Source organism: Trichophyton rubrum, assembly GCF_000151425.1.
Source record: "Trichophyton rubrum CBS 118892 genomic scaffold supercont2.11, whole genome shotgun sequence".
In the NCBI taxonomy this organism is placed as follows: domain Eukaryota; kingdom Fungi; phylum Ascomycota; class Eurotiomycetes; order Onygenales; family Arthrodermataceae; genus Trichophyton; species Trichophyton rubrum.
The window spans coordinates 732,143-754,154 of record NW_003456418.1 but is presented as its reverse complement, the minus strand read 5'-3'; the positions used below and the strand labels follow the sequence as shown (position 1 = coordinate 754,154).

Sequence of the window (22,012 nt, the reverse complement as noted above, 5' to 3'; positions counted from 1 at the left end):
GACTGCTGGACCCGGGTTTTGAGCAGGTCCGCCGGCTGCAAGAGGATGGAAGATGTAAGACCTGAGAAGAGGCCGGCGGCGAAATGGAAGACCGGTTTGGTAGCTGCTTGCGACCGCACATCAAGTTAGTCCATATACCTGCAGACGATGGGGATGTGATGTGTGTTTGGTGTCCCGGCCGGCCTTACTGGTGGTGGTGGTGGTACTCCTCAGCGCATCAGACCTGGATCCATTAGACATCCTTTACACGCCCTCCGGGAGAAGGCCGGCGACAGAGGACTGGCTAGTAGAGCAATAGAGCAGCAGAAGGAGAGAAATAGAAGGAATTGGAGCTGTTTGGTTATCGAGCTGTGCTGCCAGCTTGCATGACGCTGTGTGTGTGCTGCGTGAGAGAGACGGTCAACTGCGGCCCATGGTGGTCGGTCGGGTCAGAATCTCATGGCTCATGGCATCGCAGGGCCTCTGCTGGGCTGGGAATCCGTCTATTCGTCTGTTGTCACGGCCTCAGCGGTATCAGTGACCAGTTGATCCGTAGTCAGTAGTGTTAACTAGTTAGTTGAGAGTTCGCGAACTTGACGTCAACCAGCAAAGAAAAAAAAAAGATGAAGATATATAAAGAGCCGAAAGATCCGCCACCAAGCAACGGCGGCCACGCAAAAAAAGGGCGTTGGATCTGCCTGCGATGGACGGAACAAGCGAGGCCGCAGATGGCATGCTTGGATGTGATGGATTCCAGCACTTTTTATGCATGAGACAGCTCAGTAATGGCTGCTGTAGGCACGGCCACGGCGACGACTTGCTGGGCGCGGATGGATGCAAAATCCGGCCTGTGGAAGAGCGCCTGCATGGCAGCCGGAAGGGCTGACAATGGCCTTCAAATGCTTTTAATGCTTTCATGCGTGTTGATGACGGCCTCTCGTTGATATAAATGTTGATATTAGCTGTGACTGCGGTCGCTAAGTTAACTATTTATCTATCAGCAACACCTACATCAACATCTACATCAATCTACATCTACGCAGCAGTGACCCAGGGACAGGCAGACGGACGGCGGACAGGCATCACCCGCATCGCTGGCACTGTCATCACCGTCTTCACCATCCTCGTCGTCGCCTCGCTGGCAGCTCTTGGTATCGAGGTCGAGACGCTGACTTGGCGCCGTTGCCAGGCCAGCGAGCCAGCGACGGGCAGACATGGATCGAGACCGCAGGACGAGGACGGTGATGTCAAGTCACTCTGCGTCTTCTCTGCCCTCCTGCAGCTCTTGTCTTCTCTTCCTTCTCCCACCGTCCCCATCGCATGGCCAGCCTCTCGACGACGGCCTGACCTCTCGATCTCGACCGCAACCCCAGACACCCCTTGTGCAATCCAGGTAAACACAACAACAACAACGCCTGCAGCAGCAGCAGCACACAACACCACAAGATAACAAGAGCCAGCAGAAGAGCCTCATGAATTAGGCCGGGATATAAACAAGCCATGATGCTGATGCAGGCAAACCTCCTGCTGCTCGCTGTCCTCCCGGCCCTCGCAGCAGAGTCGGCGCCCTTCCATGCCCCCGCAGCCCGCAGCAATCTCGACAGCTCGTTCTCTCTCTTCGGCTTTGGCTTCACTCCCAGGCTCGCCCGGCTCGTCAGACGGGAAGATCTCTGCCCGTCGCACTTCAGTTCCTGCGCCTTCTTGGGCAGCCCGCAGGCCTGCTGCCAGCCTGAGTCGATCTGCTCCCGCGATGCCGCAAACAACATCGCCTGCTGCCCCCTCGGCGCAGAATGCACCGGCAGCCTGATGGGCACCACCTCGACTGCAGCAACCTCGCAGATGCCCGGCCCGGCCCCAGCACCAACACCTACATCGACCTCATCGGGCTTTATGTTCCCGCAACCGGGCACCACGGCTGCCCCGACGCACACGGGCTCGACGGTGCCGGGAGCTCCCTTCCCGTTCGTCTATATCCCCACGACATTCCATGACTCGGCAGAGTGCGTTCGCTCTTACTCTGGCTGTCAGTCGCAATTCTCGGCCTGCACAGCTTCTCTCGGCGGTGCGTACGGAGTTACTATCAACGGAGGGAACGGCGCCGGAGTCACTGTGCAGGGTGCTGCTCCCACCGGCAACGGACAGGCCATTTGCTCCAGCCTCCTGCTGCGGGCCTGCTTCGGCCTCCAGGAGGGCTACTGTACCGCCTTTGCAAACGGCGGAGGCACTCCCAACGGCTCGCCACAGCCACCTCACAGACAGTCGGCCCTATACGAGATTCTTATGGGATTGTCAATCGCGATCGCCGGGATGATTGCTTGATTTCTCTCTCTCTCTCTCTCTTTCTCTTCGGTATTATTTTCTGCCCGTCAGCGTGACCATTTATCTACTGCAACCTAACGCTTGTGCTCCTTGTTTTACGAGTCCTCCCCCCTTGATGTACCCTGGGCGCAAAACTGGATGGAAACGAATGTTTGTATGTTTTTTATTTCTTGGACGGCTTTTTTCCGCTTCTTTTTGCTCGTGCAGCAGCAGTACATATTATATACTTATAGCCCCTTTTTCCCATAGCCAAAATGACGAGCTAATCTTTGGATATCCCTATTTTGCCCCATGTTTCCTAATCATATATACTTATGTACCTTCTCTACTCCGTATGCAACGGCTATGCCCTTGGCTGGCTCGATGCTGGAGTCCGATGTCTCTCCGTGGGTCGGCCACTCTGCCTGTGGGTCCTTTGTTAGAGCCGCAATATCAAACCAAAGGAGTTGGTTATTGGCAGTTAGTTGAGGGTACTGGACGGCCATTGTAGCATGATTTAGCCAAGTATTTACAGGGAATAAGTGATGCCTTTTGCTCACATGTAGCCAGTCGAGAAAGCTCTTTGGCCTTCGCAGTGAGCTGGCCAGCCGAAGACTCTCTGAGCTGGCTGTTCCATCTGTGCTCCCTTTGTCCCGCCGCAAGCCTCTTTCTTTTCTTCCCCTTTTTCCCCTTCGTTGCTCTCTGTCCATCCAGCAGCCTCCCCTCCACGTCCGCGGTAGTTATCAGAAAATAGTTATCAGCTGCTAGCGATGCGTTTCCCGCTTCCTATCCTTCTGGCCTCGGCCCTTGCAGCCGCCTCCCAGGTCGACGATCGCTTGCCGCCCTGGTGCAGCCTCGCTACAAACGTGGGCGGCGCTACCTGCGAGGCATTTGCCCACTACAACCATCTCTCTCTTGACCTGTTTGAGGAACTGAATCCCGATGTCGAATGCCCCGACCTGGAAGAAGGGAGATTCTACTGCATTGATGATTTATACGAGCCAGAGCCAGAGCCTGATAATGACGACGACGACGACGACGAGGACAGTCTTTCTACGTCCATGACGGACTTTGCTACCGCCACCAAACCTCCCACGCCCGCAGAATTTACTACCATTATTACCGGACATCCTACGGCCAATATATCGATTTCAACCCCAACGGCTAATTTAACATCTCGGCCTGCAACCACAGCCAGGGGGCCGACCGCCGTGACCACGATGACGCCGCCAGCGGCTGCCTCTTCCACGCAGACAACTCCCAACTCCGCTCCCAACCCAGAAGCCCTGGTACAAGCTGCGGCTATGTATGGCTGGCTTACCATGTCCGCCTTTACAAGTTACCATCTTTGCAGGCGCATCATGCTGTAACTGCCATTCAGTGTTTCTCAGCCGTCTTGTTATTTTATGATTTACGCCCCAAGAGTACTTAATGTGTCAAAAAAAAAAAAAAAAAAAAAAAAAAAAAAAAAAAAAAACCAAAAGACTATTCAGGGAGTTTGGTAGCAAGCGAGACAAATCCAAGATCAGCGGAAGAGCCGCACCTTAAACTAGTTAAATGACTGCTTCCCCCGAAATCTTATTGCATTCAATGGTCAAGCGCTCGTATCGGCCAGCCTCTCATCTTTACCTGCAAGCACATTTGAAGTAGGCTTGACTGCAGCTATCTATCATTGGTTTATATAAGTAATAGAATGAGACATCCGTCTTAATTAGTAGAGGATATTATAGGAGCTACGCCTCATGAAAGGATTAGTGAGAGTACTCTCATCCGGCTGAATACCACGGCCAAGCACGGGGCATACCTAGTAACTAGTTATATATCCTCGCTTATAGCTTTGTTCGTCTGTGAAAATTACACTGAAAATATATGCGAGCCATAGGAATTGCCCCGTGGAGAGCAGAAACATATCAAACACACCTGGGTTAATATGAACGTGGCCCGACGGTATAGGCTCGCTCCTTATGAGATGCTGATATTCCGTCCACACCAGTACAAATCCATCAGAGCCACGATTTCCCCAAAGGCAAATAGTGAGTATGGAAATCATGGAAATAGATCATCATCTAGATACTGTCACATACCCTGTAGTAGCGGTGGTCGATCAGAGCCCGATTTCCCTGATCATGGGAATGAGTCCAGAAGCTTACCCCAATGTCGAATTGCTTTCATCAGAGAGGAGCAGCTGGGTAGAGGGTATTTTGTTCCAGGGTGAAGACGCCCCACGCCGGTATAAGCAAAAATTGGGGCTGACGGAGGAACTAGGGCCTAACACTTACTATCGATTGATTGTCTATGCTATTTGTTTGGACACCCTTTGACAAGGCCTCTCCTTGCCAGCCTTTTATGAATGACGGGAGAACAAGGCGTATCACCGGAACTACTTGATTCTCGTGGAGGGAAGGTATGTGGCCGCGAAGATGGAGGATGCAGCAAATCCCGACAGGAGGACCTGATACCAGCATAGTGTTTTCTTCTTCTTCTTCCTCCTCCTCCTCCTCTTCTCTTCCCTTTCATGCTCTCGCATTCCATAAAAATCAACCAAATTATATATTCACGTGACTTCAACCGGCAAAAACCTGCATGAACGACGACGACGACGACGACGACTATGAAGGGATGAAAATATACAAAACCATCTTCAGCGACGATGATCACAAGTAGGCAGCCGAGCTGACGGGGAGAAGAGTCGGTCTGAAGCTGTGACGGGCCCCAAATAACAGCTCAAGACACGGCATCACTGTCGCTGGCTGGAAGGTTGAGCGGCTGCTATGCTGAGAATACTGCGCCCATGACGGCCGCCGCAACCACGAACAGCGACGAGCGTCTTCGCGGCCCTGCGGACGCAGTTCAGGCCTCTGGAACACCTATCGTCTTCTAAACTGACCCCTTGCAAAGAAAACCGCGAAACCAAGAGAGCTCCCTGGCCTGGGGCGGGACCAGGATGCAGCCGAATAGCATAATTCGGGTGGTTGGGCGTGGCTGGGATGCCCGCAAAAGAAGATGGCTGGCAGAGCGACGGCACATCTACAAAGACCAACCAGCAAGTCTCGAGTCTTCCCCAGCTTGATGTCTTTTCTTCTTTCTCTTCCACCTTTGTTCGCTCATTCATTGACACTCACATATCATATAGCAATTGCTCTCCTCCCTCTCCGGAGCTGCCAGCCACCTGGACGTCTGACAGACAGCTTCGCGAGAATACCTTGATTGTTTACCCCAAAGCCGCCCCCGCTTGAGGCTCTCGCTGGCAGTGCAGTTACCAGCCTGTAGAAACAGAAACGAAATACACCAGCAGAGCCAGCGATGTTGGCAAAGACTATGTGCAGAGCTTCGGCGCCCATTCTCGCTCTTTTCCTACAACTCCGGCTCGTCGCAGGGTCGCCCTTCTCTACTCCTTCGCCGACCAACTCGCTGGCGGCCCGAGAGTGTAGCCCATGCGGCTACTACGGACAGGCCTGCTGCACTTCTAGTGAAGAATGCGTAACCGACTCGAATAACCAAGCCTTGTGTCAGTCCAAGAAGGCCGGCAACACTCAATGGGAATACTTCACCACGACCTACGTCCAAACTGACTTGGTCACGGTCACCTCTACCGGCAGTCGACCCATCTCCCAGCCGACAGGCCAGCCACAATGCAAGGTCGAAATAGGAGAGACGGCATGCGGCGGCCGTTGCTGTTCGGCTGCCCAATCATGCGACAAGGATCTCGTATGTGTTCAAGCAGGCGGCTCACCGTTCCCTACAACCGAACCAGCTCCCACTCCCCCAACTCGACCTACTAGCACCAAGGGTGTCACGATCACTACTATTCCGGCTACCACTACTGTCCCATTCATTCCCGCTGTGGGCACTGATGGCAGCAGCGTTATCGGTATCACCAAGGGCAGCGGTGGCCTGAGTGGTGGAGCGATTGCCGGTATCGTCATCGGATCTATTGCTGGTGCTCTGATACTCATCTTCATCTGCATCTGCTGCTGCGTGGGAAGCTGTGTCGACCGGGTACGGGCCTTTTTTGGCCTCGGCGGTCGCAGACCAGCCAGGCACTCAAATTACACCGGGTCATCATCCTACTCTTCACACCACGGCTGGTTCGGCGGCGGCGGATCGAGGGTCAGCTCAGAGAAGCGTAAGAAGAAGACCGGCCTCATGGGACTGGCCAGCTTGGGTGTAGTCATCGGCGCTATTGCTCTCTGTCTCGGTCTCCGTCGAAAGAATGACGACAAGTCAACCACCTACTACACCGGCTCGTCCTATACGTACACCTCGAGCAGCAGCAGCAGCAGCAGTTCTTCCGGCCGGCGGACAGAGCGGCCTTAACGAGCTATTAATATCTTTTACCACTTTCCTTCGCCCCGGCTCCTCAATTAATGTTTCCCACGCGATCTCGATGTCCATGTCCATGTCCGTTATGTGAATATTTTATGGGTACACGTCTGGCTTTTCCTCTGGTTTTTCTTCTGCGGATATGGTTGGGGTTATGCTGAAAATCTGGCGTTTCTAGTACATAGCAGGAGACGGACTCCTCGTCAGTTCTCGTTAAGTTGTTGATTAAACGATGTATATGCCCCGTCTTTTCCTTCGTTTTCGTGTCCTTAATTAGATGTATGGCTCTATACGAGAAAATTTTATAGTGAATAAACGTCTTAGTCATCAAATCAGTGAATCCCCACCCGCCTTTTCTTCCTCGCAACCTCCAACCTCAACTTCAGATTCCAATTTCTCCTTCTTGAGGACGCACGTCTTTGCTCTCTGATCTCGCATAGCCATCGCATGTCCGGCAGTTAACCCCCTGTCCCTAGATCCACGTCCTGCTTGAAGCCCTGTTCCAGGAAGATTCGCTTTTGGGGAAGTTCCCTAGAGTGAATCCCTTGATCCCCGTCTCTCGCCATGCTGCAGAGTCAAGCTCCGCACGTCTTTTCGCATCAGCACCAATATCCCCAGGCCGACTCCTCATGGGCCCAACAGCATCAGCAACACCAGCAACACCAGCAACACCAGCAGCAGCAGCACCAGTCTCATTTTCAATCGCAACAGCCACAGCAGCACCCGTCTCTCGCCGCGCAGCAACATGCCCAGGCCCAGGCCGCTGCCGCTGCCGCTGCTGCCCAACACCAACAGCAGCAGCAGCAGCAGCACTATAGCCGTATCGGTATGACCGGCGGTGTTAATAGCAGTTCACAGACTCCTGGCGGTCAGGAAAACGGCAACGGAATCGCAGGAAACATTGATAGCGGCGTGAGCGAGGAAAACAGGAAGGTTCTTGTCTGGGTTGCCGAGCTGCTGGACCCCAACCGGCGAGAGTCGGCGCTCATGGAACTGAGTAAAAAGCGAGAACAGGTGCCAGAACTCGCACTTATTATCTGGCATTCATTTGGTAGGGAGTACCTCTTCGTTTGTTTCCTCCGAGTACACTAGTGGTTGCATGCTTACGTACTTTTAAGGAGTCATGACATCTCTTCTGCAAGAGATTATCTCTGTTTACCCACTACTGAACCCGTCTCAACTGACTGCTGCTGCTTCGAATCGAGTATGCAATGCCCTAGCCCTGCTGCAATGTGTGGCATCCCATAATGAGACCCGAACCCTATTCCTAAATGGTATATATGCACTTTCCACCAACAGAGTCAAGGATAATTAAGACGACTAATACTATTGTCTAGCTCACATACCGCTATTCCTCTACCCCTTTTTAAACACAACCTCCAAGTCTCGTCCGTTTGAATACCTCCGTCTCACCTCACTCGGCGTTATCGGCGCTTTGGTCAAAAATGACTCGTCTGATGTCATCAACTTCCTTCTTACTACCGAAATCATCCCTTTATGTCTTCGAATAATGGAGACTGGGTCGGAGCTCAGCAAGACCGTGGCCATATTCATCGTTCAAAAGATTCTACTTGATGACATTGGCCTAGCTTATATTTGTGCGACATATGAACGATTCTATGCTGTTGGGACAGTCCTCAGCAACATGGTCACCCAGCTTGTGGAGCAGCAAACTGTTCGGCTACTTAAGCATGTAGTCCGCTGCTTCTTGCGGTAAACTTTCATAGCCCTCTCCGGTAAAGACACCCACTAACAATTTGATATTAGACTCAGCGACAATAACCGTGCCCGTGAAGCACTTCGTCAATGCTTACCAGAGCCCCTTCGCGATGCCACTTTCTCGTCCGTCCTTCGCGATGATGCTGCTACTAAACGGTGCCTTGCGCAGCTCCTCATAAACCTGTCTGACAACGTCGTCGATGGCTCCAATGCTGGTCCCGGAATGTGAGCATCCGCGAACAAGCAATATAAAGGGAAAAAAAACTCACCGATTAATCCGATTAATGCCGGATATACACGAAATAGTGTCCTCGTCTAATCGACTAATCATGCCATTCCTCGAGCCCCCAGACCAAATGGGCAAAGGAGGAAAGAAAAAGAATTCAATACTGGGAGATGATGAAAAAGAGAAAGAGAAAAAGGGAAAAGAAAAGATTCTTCATAGGTACCACACCATTTTTACCTCGGGGTTTGCTCATCGTAAAATTCCTTTCTTTTTTTGTCTATGCTTTTATATGATTTCTCTACCCTCATCCTTTTCCCTCTTTCCCCACCTACATATCCACATACGTACCTCTCCCGGTTCGCTTTCATGCCCACAAATTTCTTGCTATCTACCTGGATATCCTCATGAGGCCCACACTGCGTCTTCTTCTTTCAACGCATTTTTATATTTTTTTTTTTTCACCCCCCTTCTGGTTGTTTCTGGCGCGCGAGTTGTGGAAAGGTAAAAAGGGGCGGCGGAACCTCCGGTGTGCGGCGATCATTCAATGAGGGTATATGTATCTATTACTTACTCCTTCCTCCTCTGTGCCTTTTCCCCATGTTCCCGATGTTGTCCTTTCTGGTCATTGGAGCGAGTGAAGGTCGGGATATGTGATTTTTCATCTCTCCCTTTCTCTTTTCATGTAAGCTTATTTTTTGTCTTCTCACTGTCACGATACCATGGATTAGAAGAGCATGACCCCCGTCCCCCTTTTCGTATCTGATTTCAGCCACTTGCAGCCTTGTTTGTTCGCATTATTGTTATCTTCAACTCGCCTCCTGAGCGCAACATCCAAGCAGCAGGCCATTGTCATCATCTACTGTATTATTTACCCTGCATCTCTGTGCATCCTTATCGTTACCCGCTATCCCCTGGATATCCATCTGTCTCTGTCATCACTATACTAGAACCTCCTGGTCTACACGGCTACCTACTGTACCCCCTTGATACTTATTCATCACCATCTTTGCCTCTTGTCGTCCTCGTCATCTTACGTCATCATTACATAAGCATCACGTGTCAAACGCGTCTTTTTCTTCTTTTTCGCCGTAAAATCAAGGATCGGCTTTTTTTTATTCTGAGACGCTCGCGACAGTTTTCTATTTCACATTTCGACTCTTCGCCTTTCTACGTCTTCGCAGTATCTCCTGTTGTATATTTAGACACGTCCGTCCTCTTATGGTAATAGAGAAACAGTTAAAAAGCCCCGGCGTGACGTGAGATCCGCTGTTTGCTCGATCCCAGCACTAGTGACATCCATATTTCGACGAAGCCCAGACACCCCGGATTGTATCGCATCGCATACCCCATCGCGACTTGCAGAGTGAACTGGACGCACACCGCAGACACAGAGCCTACCATGGTGTCGCGTAAGCTTTCCAGAGAGGAAACCGAGCCTCAAAGCGCCCCAGAGCCCCAAGAACATGGCCTCCTTCACCGGCTGCGGAACATGTGGGAGTTTCCAAACTTGATGCAGTACATATATACATTTGGCAAGCCGATGAAGCTTGACGACGATATCGATATAGAGGTATGCATGGTTCTTGAGTAGTGCTGTACCATGGACAGATAGCGTAAATCGTTGCTCCATTGTTACTCAATGGGAGAGTTCGTTGTCTACCAGGGACAAAAAAAGAAGTACAACCAGCTCGATATGTTAATCAGTATTGCTTCATAGGAACTCGAGACGGAGTGCCTTAAACCTGGACACTCGGAGAGACTGCTCAACATCGGTCTGAATCTCCTCAAATTTGTTTCCTCCCACCGTGGTCTCAAGTACGAACCCTACCCGAACGCTCTCCGCTTGTCACTTACTAACCTGATACTCTCCCCTTAGTTACGATAATTTTGAAGAGTACACACGGCGGCAGTACCTCGCGAAAGCACCTCTCCGCAACCCTTTTGGAGACGATGAGACCCCATTGAAGTTTCACCAGCTGGATATTTTCCAGAGAATACGCGTTCTACAACAGCTATCTGCTTGGACCCTCTGGAATCCGGATAGATTTCGAGAGCGGATGGGAGAGGTTAAAGAATCCGACCAATTACAATGGGTATACTTCGCGCATCTATGGCTTAATACACTCAATGGGATAACTAACGCTATGCCGACGTCTCCTAGAGAGTTAATGAAATTGGATACGACCGTGATGAACACCAATATTATGTTCTTGATGATAACCGTCTATACCGTCGCATAGAACCTCAGATCCCGCCGGAGAGACCTGTGAAACGAAAAGCAAACAGCAGGAAAGGTAGAGCAGGCGTCCGCTCATCGAAACGAAGAAAAGTTGTCGATACCCCCGATGAAACCGATGGCCAAGAGGACGAGGCCGATACTGCGCTGTCAGCATCGAATTGCAATCGAGACTACGAGTGGGAATGTGTTGCCATCACCTTGAATGACTACAATACATTTATTGACTCGTTAAAGAAGTCAAAGGACCTAAACGAACAGGCGCTCATAGAGCGCCTCGTCGAAGATGTCTTGCCTGTCATTGAAAAAGTAGAGGAGCTACAGCAAAAGAAAGCTCTTCGTAGAGAAAAAGAACTGATAGCCCTCGAAAAACTAGCCACTGCAAAAAGATCTAGTAGAATTGCTAGCAAACAAGACAGGATACGCCAAGAGCAACAAGCGGCTGAAGAAGCTAAAAGACAGGAAGCTGAGCGGATTGCTGAACAAAAGGCCAAAGAAAGAGCTCAAAAGATTGAAAAAGAACGGCAGTACCGCTTAATGACTCGTGAACAGCGTCTGAAAGACCGTGAGGAGAAGAGGAAACAGCAGGAAGAAGAGCTTGTTCGTTTGACTGAAAAGGCCAAGCTGGCTGAGGAGGGGGAAGCAAGGTTATCACGCCGGAATTTCAATGCTGAGTTGGAAAAGCGACAGAAAGGCTTGGAAAATCTCGAGGTTGAAGAATGGACATTCGACTGTTCTGGTTGCGGTATCCATGGAGAGAATCTGGTATGCATAACCGTGCCCCTTTTTCCTTTCCAAGATTTTTCACGCACTAACTGTTTGCCTCTAGGATGATGGATCTCATAGCGTCGCATGTGACAAGTGCAATGTCTGGCAGCATAGCAAATGCCTTGGTATTTCCCAGGAAGAGGCAGAGAAAGACGACTTCCACTTCATATGCAAGGATTGTCAGAGACGCATTGAAGAAGCAAAGCGACCCAAGATTCCACCGTTGAAGTTCCGCATCACATCATCAGCTTCACCTCCTTCGAAAAAAGAGCCCCAGGCGAACAATGGATCCATTCTCATCAACCAACAACCTACCAACCACCAGAACGTTTCTTCGACCCAGCAATTCCGCCCTGCCCCAATTGAACCACGTCTATTTACATCAAATCCCCCCATTGTTGCATCTCACTCAATATACGCTCAAAACGGCTCCCCTCAACCAGGATATTCTCCCGCTCCTCAGCCAAATGCTGGCGTCTCTTATGGACGTCAGCCTGCTCCTGTTCACCCCCTACCTCAAGCTTCAATCCCCAGAAACATGATGTCGTCTTTCAGCAGCCAGCGTCCAACTTCTTCTGGCTCTATACCAAGCAACTTCCCCTCCCCGGTCCAGAATCGGCCATCCATGTCCCCAACTCAGGGCAATGGAGATGTCGGCCCGCTAGCCGGGTTCCCACCCGCTCCCGCACCAGCTCCTACCAGTAGCGCTCCCTCACCTGGATCAAACGGCACAAATCCAGGCACTACTTACCAAAGTAACCCTAATGGCTACTCTCCATATTCTTCATTCCAGATTCAGCAACACCCTCAGCAACAACATCAGCATCATCGACAACAGTATCATCCTTCAAGCCAATCTTCAGCTACCTCTTTTTCAGTCACGACCAATCCTCAGGCTTCATTTAGCCAAACGCCTCCATCAAATCGCTACTCTCCTGGAATTCCTATGTCTGGCCTCAGCCCTACAAAACACTCTCCCGTGCACACCGCTTCCTCCAGCGAAGTTGGTGTTCAGCCAGTTGTCCCCCCTGTGCAGAGACTGCAACCTAGCCCGAAGCTGATGGGTAGGACATCACCGGATGCTCCTATTCCAGCTCCAGTGAAATCCATGGCCCCGGAGACAATATTGACAACTAATGGAGTACCGCAACATCACCACCCGCCTGGAATATTGAATTGCTCTTCGCCTATCTCTAATCATCCGATCTCATTTGAACAAAGGCAGCCAGACTCCCAAAGTCAATGTTCCCCTAGAAAATCCACTTGATATAACAGTATGACTACCACCATTGTTAGTGTAGATGGTGCATTTCACGAACATTCAGAAATGCCATATTGATATATAAACGCCTACTACCGATCAACCTCCTTGGAACTCATATACCTTTTTGTCCCTGTATTATTACTTCTCTTCGTCACACGTTCCAGGATATTGCTGCTTTTCTGAACGGCTTCTATCGCATACACACTGTGCCACTAATTTTATTCCTTGTTACCCTTTTTCCAAACGTGTATCCTCTTGGTGTTAACCTGGACATATAATTAATGTGGGATTATACCAGTATTAATAGCATATATAAGTATGAGATTTTCAACGTATATATACACTTTCTAGTGTCTTATACCACACTCCGAACATACAACTACTTTTTTTCCCTAGCTTGTATTGATTTATCACATTCAAAGTGGCAGGGGCAGGCATGTACATTTTGGATTATAAAATCCCAAGACCCCAGAGAGATATATGTCCCAGCTCGTAGCTAATTTCCTTTATATGTACCAGACTGGTAACTAAATTGATAAAAGTCCGAATATGGGAACAGACCCTCACTATCCTGTAACAGCGTGTGCCTGATTACAGAATAGATGAGTTACTCCGCAACAATTTCATTATCCTGTGAAGTCCGCACGGCAGGCTTGGAGGATTTGATCAGAAAAAGCCTCAAGTGCGCCAACTAGACTGGATATTGATATATATCGAAACTAGTCCACAGAGAAGTGAGAAATTTTATCTTCATACCAGGTGAGGATGATAATAAAACATGTTAAAGCAAGTTACGGCAGAACAAGTGCATTGTTTAACTAATTAGTTAGTGGCTATTGAAGAGTTATTATCAGCCTTGACTAATTTGATAAAACCTCACGAGCTGGTCGAGAGAAATACCTCGTCTCTTCAGCGACTACAGATCTTAATAGACGTAGACAAATTACATTATGCGATAACCTCGCTCATTACGTACAGGGTATTCATCTGACGGCATTATTTCTGAGACGTGTTCTCCCTAGACTCGCTGACTCTTCCAACGTCAAGTGATAAACTGTTGGTTGACGAAAATGATGAATTACAACAGTTGGCACCAGCCCGAAACCAGACCGCTGTCCGATTATTATTGAACCATCTTATCCCGCCGGGAAAGTAAGTGGACGGTCAAGCTGTCGCAAGCCTCTCTGGGCAGTCAGAAAGGCGAAGAAACTAAAAAGAAATTAAGCCACGAGAAAGGACGCAAAAACGAGATAATTCCCTGGGCCCAAGCGCTGAGTCTCTGGGCAATGAAGACGGAGGCGTGGAGCCTACGTAAGTAGCGGAATATATAACTAGCAACCGGAGGCTAGCCAAGCAAGCGAACGAAGCTAGCGACGGATATCGGCTCTAACATGTTGATTTTGTCGAAGCTGATCACACAGTTAGCGAAACACCCAAGTCATTTGGACGCACAACGGTCGCGGCTCGGTCGCGGGATTATCGAGCAACTAGCACAATTTCCCCCGCCCAAGCTACTCCATACAGCGAAACACAAATAGCGAAGATGTGGAAGGAGGAGGATGTTCATTACCGAAAGTAAAATATCAGTGACATCTCGTACAGACTTGGAAAATTGCGCTTTTGCCCCATTCTCAGTTCCGTCTTAAGCGCGGATCCAGATGTCTCTCTAAAGCGGAATTGACATAGGTCTAGATCGCAGGTAAGAGCTCAGTGCTAGATTATTATTATTATTATTATTATTTTCTGGAGAGAGGAGCGGGGGCAAAGCAGGAAGGCCTGCTTCTGGGTGATGACGATGAACGTCAACAACTAAGTTATAGAAGACCAAGAATAATCAGATTCTCCATTAGTTATCTCAACACAGAGAAATATTTAAAAGGCAGTTTAAAGAGAGATTCAATTTCCTTGGTCTGACTACTCGTAGTCAATAATACCAGACGGCAGCTTGAACAATTGGATATCACATAAAGGTAAAGTGGCAGCTGCACTCCCGTTGGTGACAGCGGGAGAAGTAAGTACGTCACGCAGCGCGGTGGGACAGAATTGGCCCGAAGATCGGTCCGACACGGTAGCATCGGGCTACCTCCTATCCTTAGCACTCGCAATTATTGTGGTCTTCAGTCACGACGTGAACCAGAACTCCGAGGACGTAATCCGGAGATGAGTGTGGCAAACTGCCTGTGCAAAGGGTATATTTAGCAATTTGATGAGCCTAGACGTCTCTAGATACGCGAAGTGGCTCAGGCGATGACGTTCGGTGCGGGAGTAAGAGAGGCTTGATGCACTCCGAGCGGTTGTATGTAGGGGCACATGAGGACCACGTTCTGGGACACAGTAAGAACAATTGTCATACGGCAACGAGCTGTACGCCATCCTCTGCGCTCTAAAACACCCGCTTGTCATGGAGGAAGCCAGCCGTACAGCAGCAACACCTTGTGCAAGACCGAGATGCCTGTTCCCTGCCTCACACTCGCCATAATAACGGGTTACAAAAATCCTCGTGCAACCGGAAGAGGATTATTCGGCCATCCCGTACAACCCCACGAAGCCCGGCGGCCACGAGCCAGCGGCAACTTGTCTTGATTAGCCATATTCGCCAGAGAGTGGTCGAGTCTTTCGTGTGTTGCGGGTGTTCCAGTGTTTGCCCATCGAAGGCGCTGAGAAGACTCGACGTTGAGGTTGGCTTCTGCGCTGCTGACAAAGACGGTTTTGGTCTGTCCCAAAGTGGCAACTCAGACGTACACTTAACTAGTCAGCGACAAGACAGCCTCGTTTTTAATTCAACCTCCTCCCATCAATCGTCAGCCCTCTACGGAGTACGTGGAGTCGCAAAACGCCATTCGCGTTGGATAGGGCGCCTGAGTTGACCAGGCCGCGGAAATATTCATTCTGATATCGCTCCAAAGTTCTTTGGCTGGCCTGTGAGGGACGCTGGAGCTCCCGGAAGTTAGTTAATTAACTAGTTAACCAAGCGTTAGCTGGTTGTCACGTCCAATTTCCAATCGTTCTACATGCCCAGCACCCCGTTTGTTTTCTAACAAGCCTCAGATAGGCCTTGGTGGCTTTTGCCTTAACCCCTAAGTTCTGATTGAAGGATGCAACATATCACAGCCGCCTGTCTAGTTGATGACTGACTAGGTGCCTGATAGCGAAACTTCACCCATCCATTGCGGCCGGTGCGACTGTTTGGGCATTGAGAGGCCTGCTGAGAAGACCACCAGATGTATGGGAATATCTTAACTATCGAATTCAAAATGACCCCAGATTCTCTGGGCTTGGGATAATCACTTTCGACAACTCAGTACTTTGGACTATGCGGTTTGGTGTATGGCAGTCATAATAGATGATAGCATCTCCACCCCGCCACCGGAAAAAAAAAGACTAGATAATATCCGGAACAGAATCAACTCGTGATGAATTTGGCATATGTTCAAGCTACCACTACCTGGGTGGAGTTGCAATATTAGCAAGTTCCCCTGGGGCGCTTCTACGTGAGACAGGTAGATCATAACCAACAGAAGCATAAAAACGTCCTGGATTCTAGGGGACAAGAAAGCTTATCCTACTTTAACTAGGCAACTTGCACTGCCTTAGAGCTGCAAAGCTGATCTGCTGCTCCAGCATTGCGGCCCATTCAAACCCAAATCCGCGGCAAGGATGGCTTGAAGACAAACAAACATACATCTGCTGGGACAAGGAAGAACTTGATAGCTCTTATTTTCTTATCACATCCAAGCCACCTGCGCCTGATCACCCAAACTGCCGGGTTGTCATTCGAAAATGATAATACTGATAATGCCCATAGTGTCTACAATGCCAAACAAAGACAGGTGAATATGCACATGTGGATACAAGGCCGCCGCAGATGCATATAATTTTAGTCCAGTTACGAGATCAACTGCAACTGGCCTGAATTTCTCCGCTGCTTAGGACTGTAACACTGTCCCTGCATATTTCATACCTCAGGTTTGACCTGCAGGTATGGTGTTACGGTCTGGATATTGCCTTGGTTCCACCCATACCAGCCATTTGACACAACATCTTACATGGCTGAAGGTCGCCGGATCAGGATATTACTCTACGGAATCCTACATATGGTATGCCTCGGGTTTCGATACCATGACCGATCACTCTCACTCCTGACAACATATCCGATGAGTGCACCACCTACTAGTCACTGACCCATCTGTCATATACTAGCTGGAAAGTGCTTTGAGGATGCATTAATCATATGTGGAGAGTTGGGAAAACCACTGGTATGGGTGCTATCCTCGAAAACACCTGAAATACCTACATTAAAGTCTTCTAGAAGCCTAGGTCATTGTAGTCGAAACTCGACCTACCTGTATTAGTATGCCAGCTATCTGCAGGGCAGCGCATACTGCTAGACCTGAGGATCATTGGTTATACCACTTGATATGAATGATGCTGTGAAACTTGACCTCATCCCGTCTCCGTCCTATACCGGCCAATTGGAAACGTTAGGGCTACGCTCATCAAATTGCGCCCCTTCCCAGATAGTGACATATTCATTGTACACCACAGCGCTTGGTAGCGTCTATCCAGTATGGATGATATGGATGCTCTTCATAAGGCCACTAGAGTGGCATCCTTGTCTTACATCCCCACCCAATCAAGAAATTTCCCTATATGTTGGAGAGATGATATCAAGTTGGAGGCGCAGGGATAGAGACCAATGCCATGGCTTTTGATCCAAATAATGCGACTTGTAGACTCTCTTAGCGTTTAGGCTGCTACCACTTAAGCGTTAAACCTGATACTGGCCCCGACCGAAATCTTTGAATAAGCCCTTGCAGTTGGGATCGCAATTGGGAAATACAACGAAGGTTTTCTCAATTCCCGGTATTTTCAGAACCTTGAATAGAGCCATTCTTCCATCGAGTACGAAGTATATCCCGAATAGTGGAATTCGAAGTGTTGCATCGCTGCCTTGCCCTACCTGTACTCCATATATGGTTTAATTTCTGGCGCTGAAAATATAGTAGTCCATCCCGGCAATATCCAGCATCTCAAACAAATATTAAAGATTTAATACCGCAAATGGCTGGCTCAGGTTTGATTTTCTACTGGTCAGTTTGACGATAACTCTTCCGCCGCCACCATCAGATTGCGAGAAAAATACAAACGATCTGCGAATGGGACTGGAAGCCATTAACTGCCTTGGGGGCGAACGTATTTGTCTTCTACTGCCCCGTCCTCGTCTATATCGTACAGCCAACTGATGCACAACGGGGATACCGTGATCAAGTTTCCCCGGGTCCAGGACCATGGCTTGACTCTTGCATGATGAATTTCTGTCTTACATCGCACGGCAGACAATCGAAGACAACAATGAGGGGATATAAGTGGTTGACGGGTGATGCCTTCTGACAGAACCTCAAGACCACGTCAACATCTCCTGTCGGGCCACTTCTACTCTCCCGTACAAGACAGGGTATGCATGTACTGACGATTAAGATGCATTCGAGCAGATCTTTCCAACTCGCGGTATTTTCTCGGTTTTCTTTAGGGCTGTTCTTGCATTCTACTTAAAATGATAACAAAAATCCCACCTTTCAACGTCCGCAATTGTTGGATCTATCACTGTCTGACTGCATACAAGGCACACAAAAGAAAATTTAAGCATTGACATGGATTGCGCTGAAGAATCAACTAGTTATCAAGGTTGTTGGATATCTCTTCTATACCACGGCACCTAGAAGAGTCGTGTTATTTTGAATTTGGTAGGGTATAGTAAAGTATTGTTCCTGAGGCTAACTTGTGCGTCGTTAACTAAACTTATAGGCAGCTGCATGTCATGATGCGACAAGGCTACGTCGATAGTAAAAGTTCCATTGATGTGGAAGCCCCCGGTTGCGGCGTAGGCTTCATCTCCAGGGGCTTCAGGCATTACCTCTTCCTATTAATAACTGGATAAGTGTATCATGTCTGTGGTCAATGTATGATGCTACTCCATAAGATCATAGACCGAGCATCGATCCGGGACTCCAGCGCGCTCCACCGCTAAAAGCAGTACCGTTTAAGGGTATAACTGAGGTGTGTATCAGACCAATCTTGCTTTTACAGGGTATGCTGATGTCTGTTCTGCATGGCGTCAACTCTACCACCACCGCCCAATCTAACTAGATTTGCATCACCGTCTTTTTTCACTACTCCATTGCTGATCGTGGGACTGAAAACTAATTGACTGGCTAAATACAAGGACAGCCATTGCTGATACTGTGTAGTTAAGAGAAGCTGAAATCCCGTGCAGTAAATGACCCCTTGCAGCACTCTGACCACTCAGTACACGCAGAAACTGGTGTCAGGCACTAGCAACCGCGACATGTTCACAGACGCCGTTGAATGTTGCAACAGATGGACGTGATCTCTGTCCGGTCAGAATTGCTTGAAGCCTTGCTAAATAGTCAGCTAACCAGACCTCTCGTCCGAGAACGTGATGACTGAACGATAGCTAGGGGTCTAGCTAGTTAGTTCCTCTGCATAGCTATCACGACATAGATCGATACGCAGCTACTATGTATAGGCTGGATGGAGGGAAACCGGCACGACCGCCGCATTTGTCAACGATCCACCGACGCAACGTGTGGAGAGAAAACAACCCCGTGTTATCATATGCACAAGCAGAAGCAAAAAAAGGGAAATCTCCTCATGCAGAGGAATCCGTTAACCCTTTACGGCTTAAAGGCATTTTTCGGACCCTCTTCCGAGACGGCAGAAGAGCATGGAAGCCAACACTAGAGTGGCCTCGGCTGGAGCTAGGATCGAAATGGCAAGCCGATGGGATGTTCGGCAAGGGGCTCAAGCCTGGGGCGCGGCCTCCCTCGCCCTCCAAGAACGAGCTATATACACATGCGGCTAGTTGACAGCTAAAAAGCAAAAGCGCAGTGAGCAAGCAGCACAGAGCGCAGGAAGAAGAAAAGAAAGTAACTAACTTCTTGGGAAGAGCAGGAAAGAAAGTTCAGTGTCAACCACACTAGGGGACTTTAAAATCCTAGCAGGACATGCAACAGGGGACTGGTGGGACGACGATATTGACCTCCACGGTGGAGAGAGAGGATGGCAGGGCGTCTCGCGGTTCATGGTCTAGATCAGCGCTGGCCAATCGCTATTTTCAAATCGTCCCGACATAACGGTTAACTAGTTAGGCCGGGTTTCTTTGCTGCTCTCTCTTGCGAGTCATTCGTATGTTGCTTTTTGCGTGCTCCCTCGAGGGCCACAACGATGAAATCCTGAAGAGACAGCAGTCTCGGCTGGACTTGTACACAGGGAAAAGAATGGTAGCGAGGAGATCGTAGCTGGCGAAGTCTGCTTCAACATTAAAGGCTCTGGTAATTAGTCAGTCGCAGGCGAATAGTTGACTCTGCACGAGGGATCTGGGGCGGGTGGGAAATTCCCCGACTCTGGGGATAAGGGGTTACATTGTTCTCTGGGGAGTTAATTAGTTAACTATGTGATGGGGGCTGTTTGATGGCGGCGGAGGGTACCGAAGACAGCAACGCAAAATAAAGTCGGCACGCCATCATGATGACAACGACCCTTTTCCTTGCAGGGGATCCCAGGGTAGAGGGAAAGAGGATACACCTCCGCCGTCCTCGTTGGACTACCGCATTGGGAGATACACGGCTCCCTGCCCTCCTCATACCGAATATAATTACAGAAGTTGTCGACATGTCACTTTCAGGTGGCTGCCTCTTTGATGATATGCCCAGGCCCACCACGGCAACGAGATGAATCTATATCTTTTGCCTATCGATCGGCCTCAGGGTGCCTGCCTCAGACCAAATCTCTTAGAGGTGTGTTGAATTATGTGGTCGACCCTCCTCAGCGTCGCTGATGGGCGCTGCAAGGGCAGCAACTGCATCGAGCAGAAACTGCCCCTCAAAGAAGCGCCGCGGAGGTCTCCCCGATCAAAGAGATTAGTTCACTTGGTCCCTAGATGGGGCGCGCGCTTGGCCCATGCCGAACCGTCTCCTTCGTCGTTTCGAAGGGAAAAAGCGCAGGCGGTGCGGTAAAGAAGACGCTGAGGAGAAGCAGGAGAAGCAACCAGCTGCCTGTTCCTGTCTGGGGTAGGAGTTCTGGGTATTTAGAGGCGCGCTGGAGCATGGCTTGTCATCTGACATACAATCATGGACACCGACAGAGCGGTTGGGTATTGGCACTCTAGCGAAACTGAGCGACGGATTCTCTGCTCTCCAGCCCCCAGGCCTGGGTACATACTTAGGTGTCTATCCGGTCCCAGGACGCTCATGCTGGGCGCCTGGGGCAGATACTCATTCCATCAACTGGGGCAACAGGTCATATTTTTTTTTTTTTTTTTTTCATCTTCCGCAGCAGATCGGATCTCCAGCCGGCATTTGCCAATTGAAAGCACAATTTTTGTTTTTTTTTAACCCCCCCCCCCCCCCCCCCCCCCCCAGAGCAAGCAAGCATCACCGTGGTTGACGAGCGTGAGAGCGCTAGTAAGGGCTTCGGGGCCTCCGGTGGATTCGGCTTGACGATTGCCAGAGCAGCGGCCCCCAAGCCGGTCAAACTAGTTATCTCGCTAGTTCGCTATCGAGTTACCTGACTCTGTGGGTAACAACCTGGTAGTTAGACGGCTGTGGATGCCAGCTTCAACTTGACTGCCTCAACGCCGACGAGGAACTGCTGCTGCTGCGCTGCGGCTGCAGAAGAACGGCGGGCGGTGTTTCAATGCCTGGGGCAAATTGATAACTAACCAACTTAGCTGCTGGCTGCTGTCAGTGGTAAGCTGCTGCGAGAGGCGGCCCATCTCCACCGGCCTTGCGTCTCTCCACAGCCTTCCGAAGCTTCGAGCGGCCGATCACGAACGCACTGTTGATCTCCACCGCCGCAGAAGACTCAACTACGGAGCAGCTTACTGGCCAGAAACAAACAAAACATGGCCCGTTTCCTAGTGTTTTAATCGAGTTTTAACCACCACTGCTTACTGGCGCACCCGTCTTCGCCTGTGGGGACCTCGAATCGACGAGAAAAGGAGCCAACAAACGGATTGAGCGAGCTGGAAGGAAGATAATAGCGCATCCCCGGGCAACGGTTCTGCCCTGACAACCCCCATCTGCGGCCGCCTGGACGGCCACCTACTCCATACTCAGACCCAACTATTAGATAATAATAGTAATAATAATAATAATATTGTGGCCGTCATGCAGTCCTC

General features: G+C 49.8%; 8 protein-coding genes across 8 annotated transcripts; 6 read left to right on the top strand and 2 right to left on the bottom strand.

Annotated features, from left to right (window-relative positions):
* Positions 1-65: 65 nt before the first annotated feature.
* Positions 66-2,670, top strand: TERG_08036 (uncharacterized protein). Its single transcript, XM_047748873.1, has one exon. It carries the CDS (start codon positions 1,480-1,482, stop codon positions 2,296-2,298), a length of 819 nt encoding a protein of 272 aa, XP_047604864.1. The 5' UTR covers positions 66-1,479; the 3' UTR covers positions 2,299-2,670.
* Positions 2,671-2,990: 320 nt separating this feature from the next.
* Positions 2,991-3,703, bottom strand: TERG_12638 (uncharacterized protein). Its single transcript, XM_047751571.1, has one exon. The coding sequence runs from the start codon at positions 3,599-3,601 to the stop codon at positions 3,254-3,256; it is 348 nt and encodes a 115-aa protein (XP_047607456.1). The 5' UTR covers positions 3,602-3,703; the 3' UTR covers positions 2,991-3,253.
* A 504-nt stretch (positions 3,704-4,207) lies between these two features.
* On the top strand, positions 4,208-4,598 carry TERG_08034 (uncharacterized protein; the record flags this gene model as incomplete). The annotated part of the gene is made up of 2 exons (XM_003231688.1): positions 4,208-4,310; positions 4,348-4,598. 2 exons carry the CDS (start codon positions 4,208-4,210, stop codon positions 4,596-4,598), a joined length of 354 nt encoding a protein of 117 aa, XP_003231736.1.
* A 416-nt stretch (positions 4,599-5,014) lies between these two features.
* On the bottom strand, positions 5,015-5,389 carry TERG_12637 (uncharacterized protein; the record flags this gene model as incomplete). The annotated part of the gene is made up of 1 exon (XM_047751570.1): positions 5,015-5,389. The coding sequence occupies one exon, from the start codon at positions 5,387-5,389 to the stop codon at positions 5,015-5,017; it is 375 nt and encodes a 124-aa protein (XP_047607455.1).
* Positions 5,390-5,580: 191 nt separating this feature from the next.
* Positions 5,581-6,594, top strand: TERG_08033 (uncharacterized protein; the record flags this gene model as incomplete). Its single annotated transcript, XM_003231687.2, has 1 exon — positions 5,581-6,594. One exon carries the CDS (start codon positions 5,581-5,583, stop codon positions 6,592-6,594), a length of 1,014 nt encoding a protein of 337 aa, XP_003231735.1.
* A 570-nt stretch (positions 6,595-7,164) lies between these two features.
* On the top strand, positions 7,165-8,548 carry TERG_08032 (cell differentiation protein rcd1; the record flags this gene model as incomplete). The annotated part of the gene is made up of 4 exons (XM_003231686.1): positions 7,165-7,651; positions 7,719-7,874; positions 7,938-8,313; positions 8,368-8,548. The coding sequence occupies 4 exons, from the start codon at positions 7,165-7,167 to the stop codon at positions 8,546-8,548; spliced, it is 1,200 nt and encodes a 399-aa protein (XP_003231734.1).
* A 1,396-nt stretch (positions 8,549-9,944) lies between these two features.
* TERG_08031 (uncharacterized protein) lies at positions 9,945-14,515 on the top strand (the record flags this gene model as incomplete). Its single annotated transcript, XM_003231685.2, has 5 exons — positions 9,945-10,115; positions 10,263-10,360; positions 10,422-10,638; positions 10,707-11,546; positions 11,611-14,515. The coding sequence occupies 5 exons, from the start codon at positions 9,945-9,947 to the stop codon at positions 12,814-12,816; spliced, it is 2,532 nt and encodes an 843-aa protein (XP_003231733.1). The 3' UTR covers positions 12,817-14,515.
* A 1,247-nt stretch (positions 14,516-15,762) lies between these two features.
* Positions 15,763-19,700, top strand: TERG_12636 (uncharacterized protein; the record flags this gene model as incomplete). The annotated part of the gene is made up of 1 exon (XM_047751569.1): positions 15,763-19,700. The coding sequence occupies exon 1, from the start codon at positions 19,353-19,355 to the stop codon at positions 19,698-19,700; it is 348 nt and encodes a 115-aa protein (XP_047607454.1). The 5' UTR covers positions 15,763-19,352.
* Positions 19,701-22,012: the final 2,312 nt, after the last annotated feature.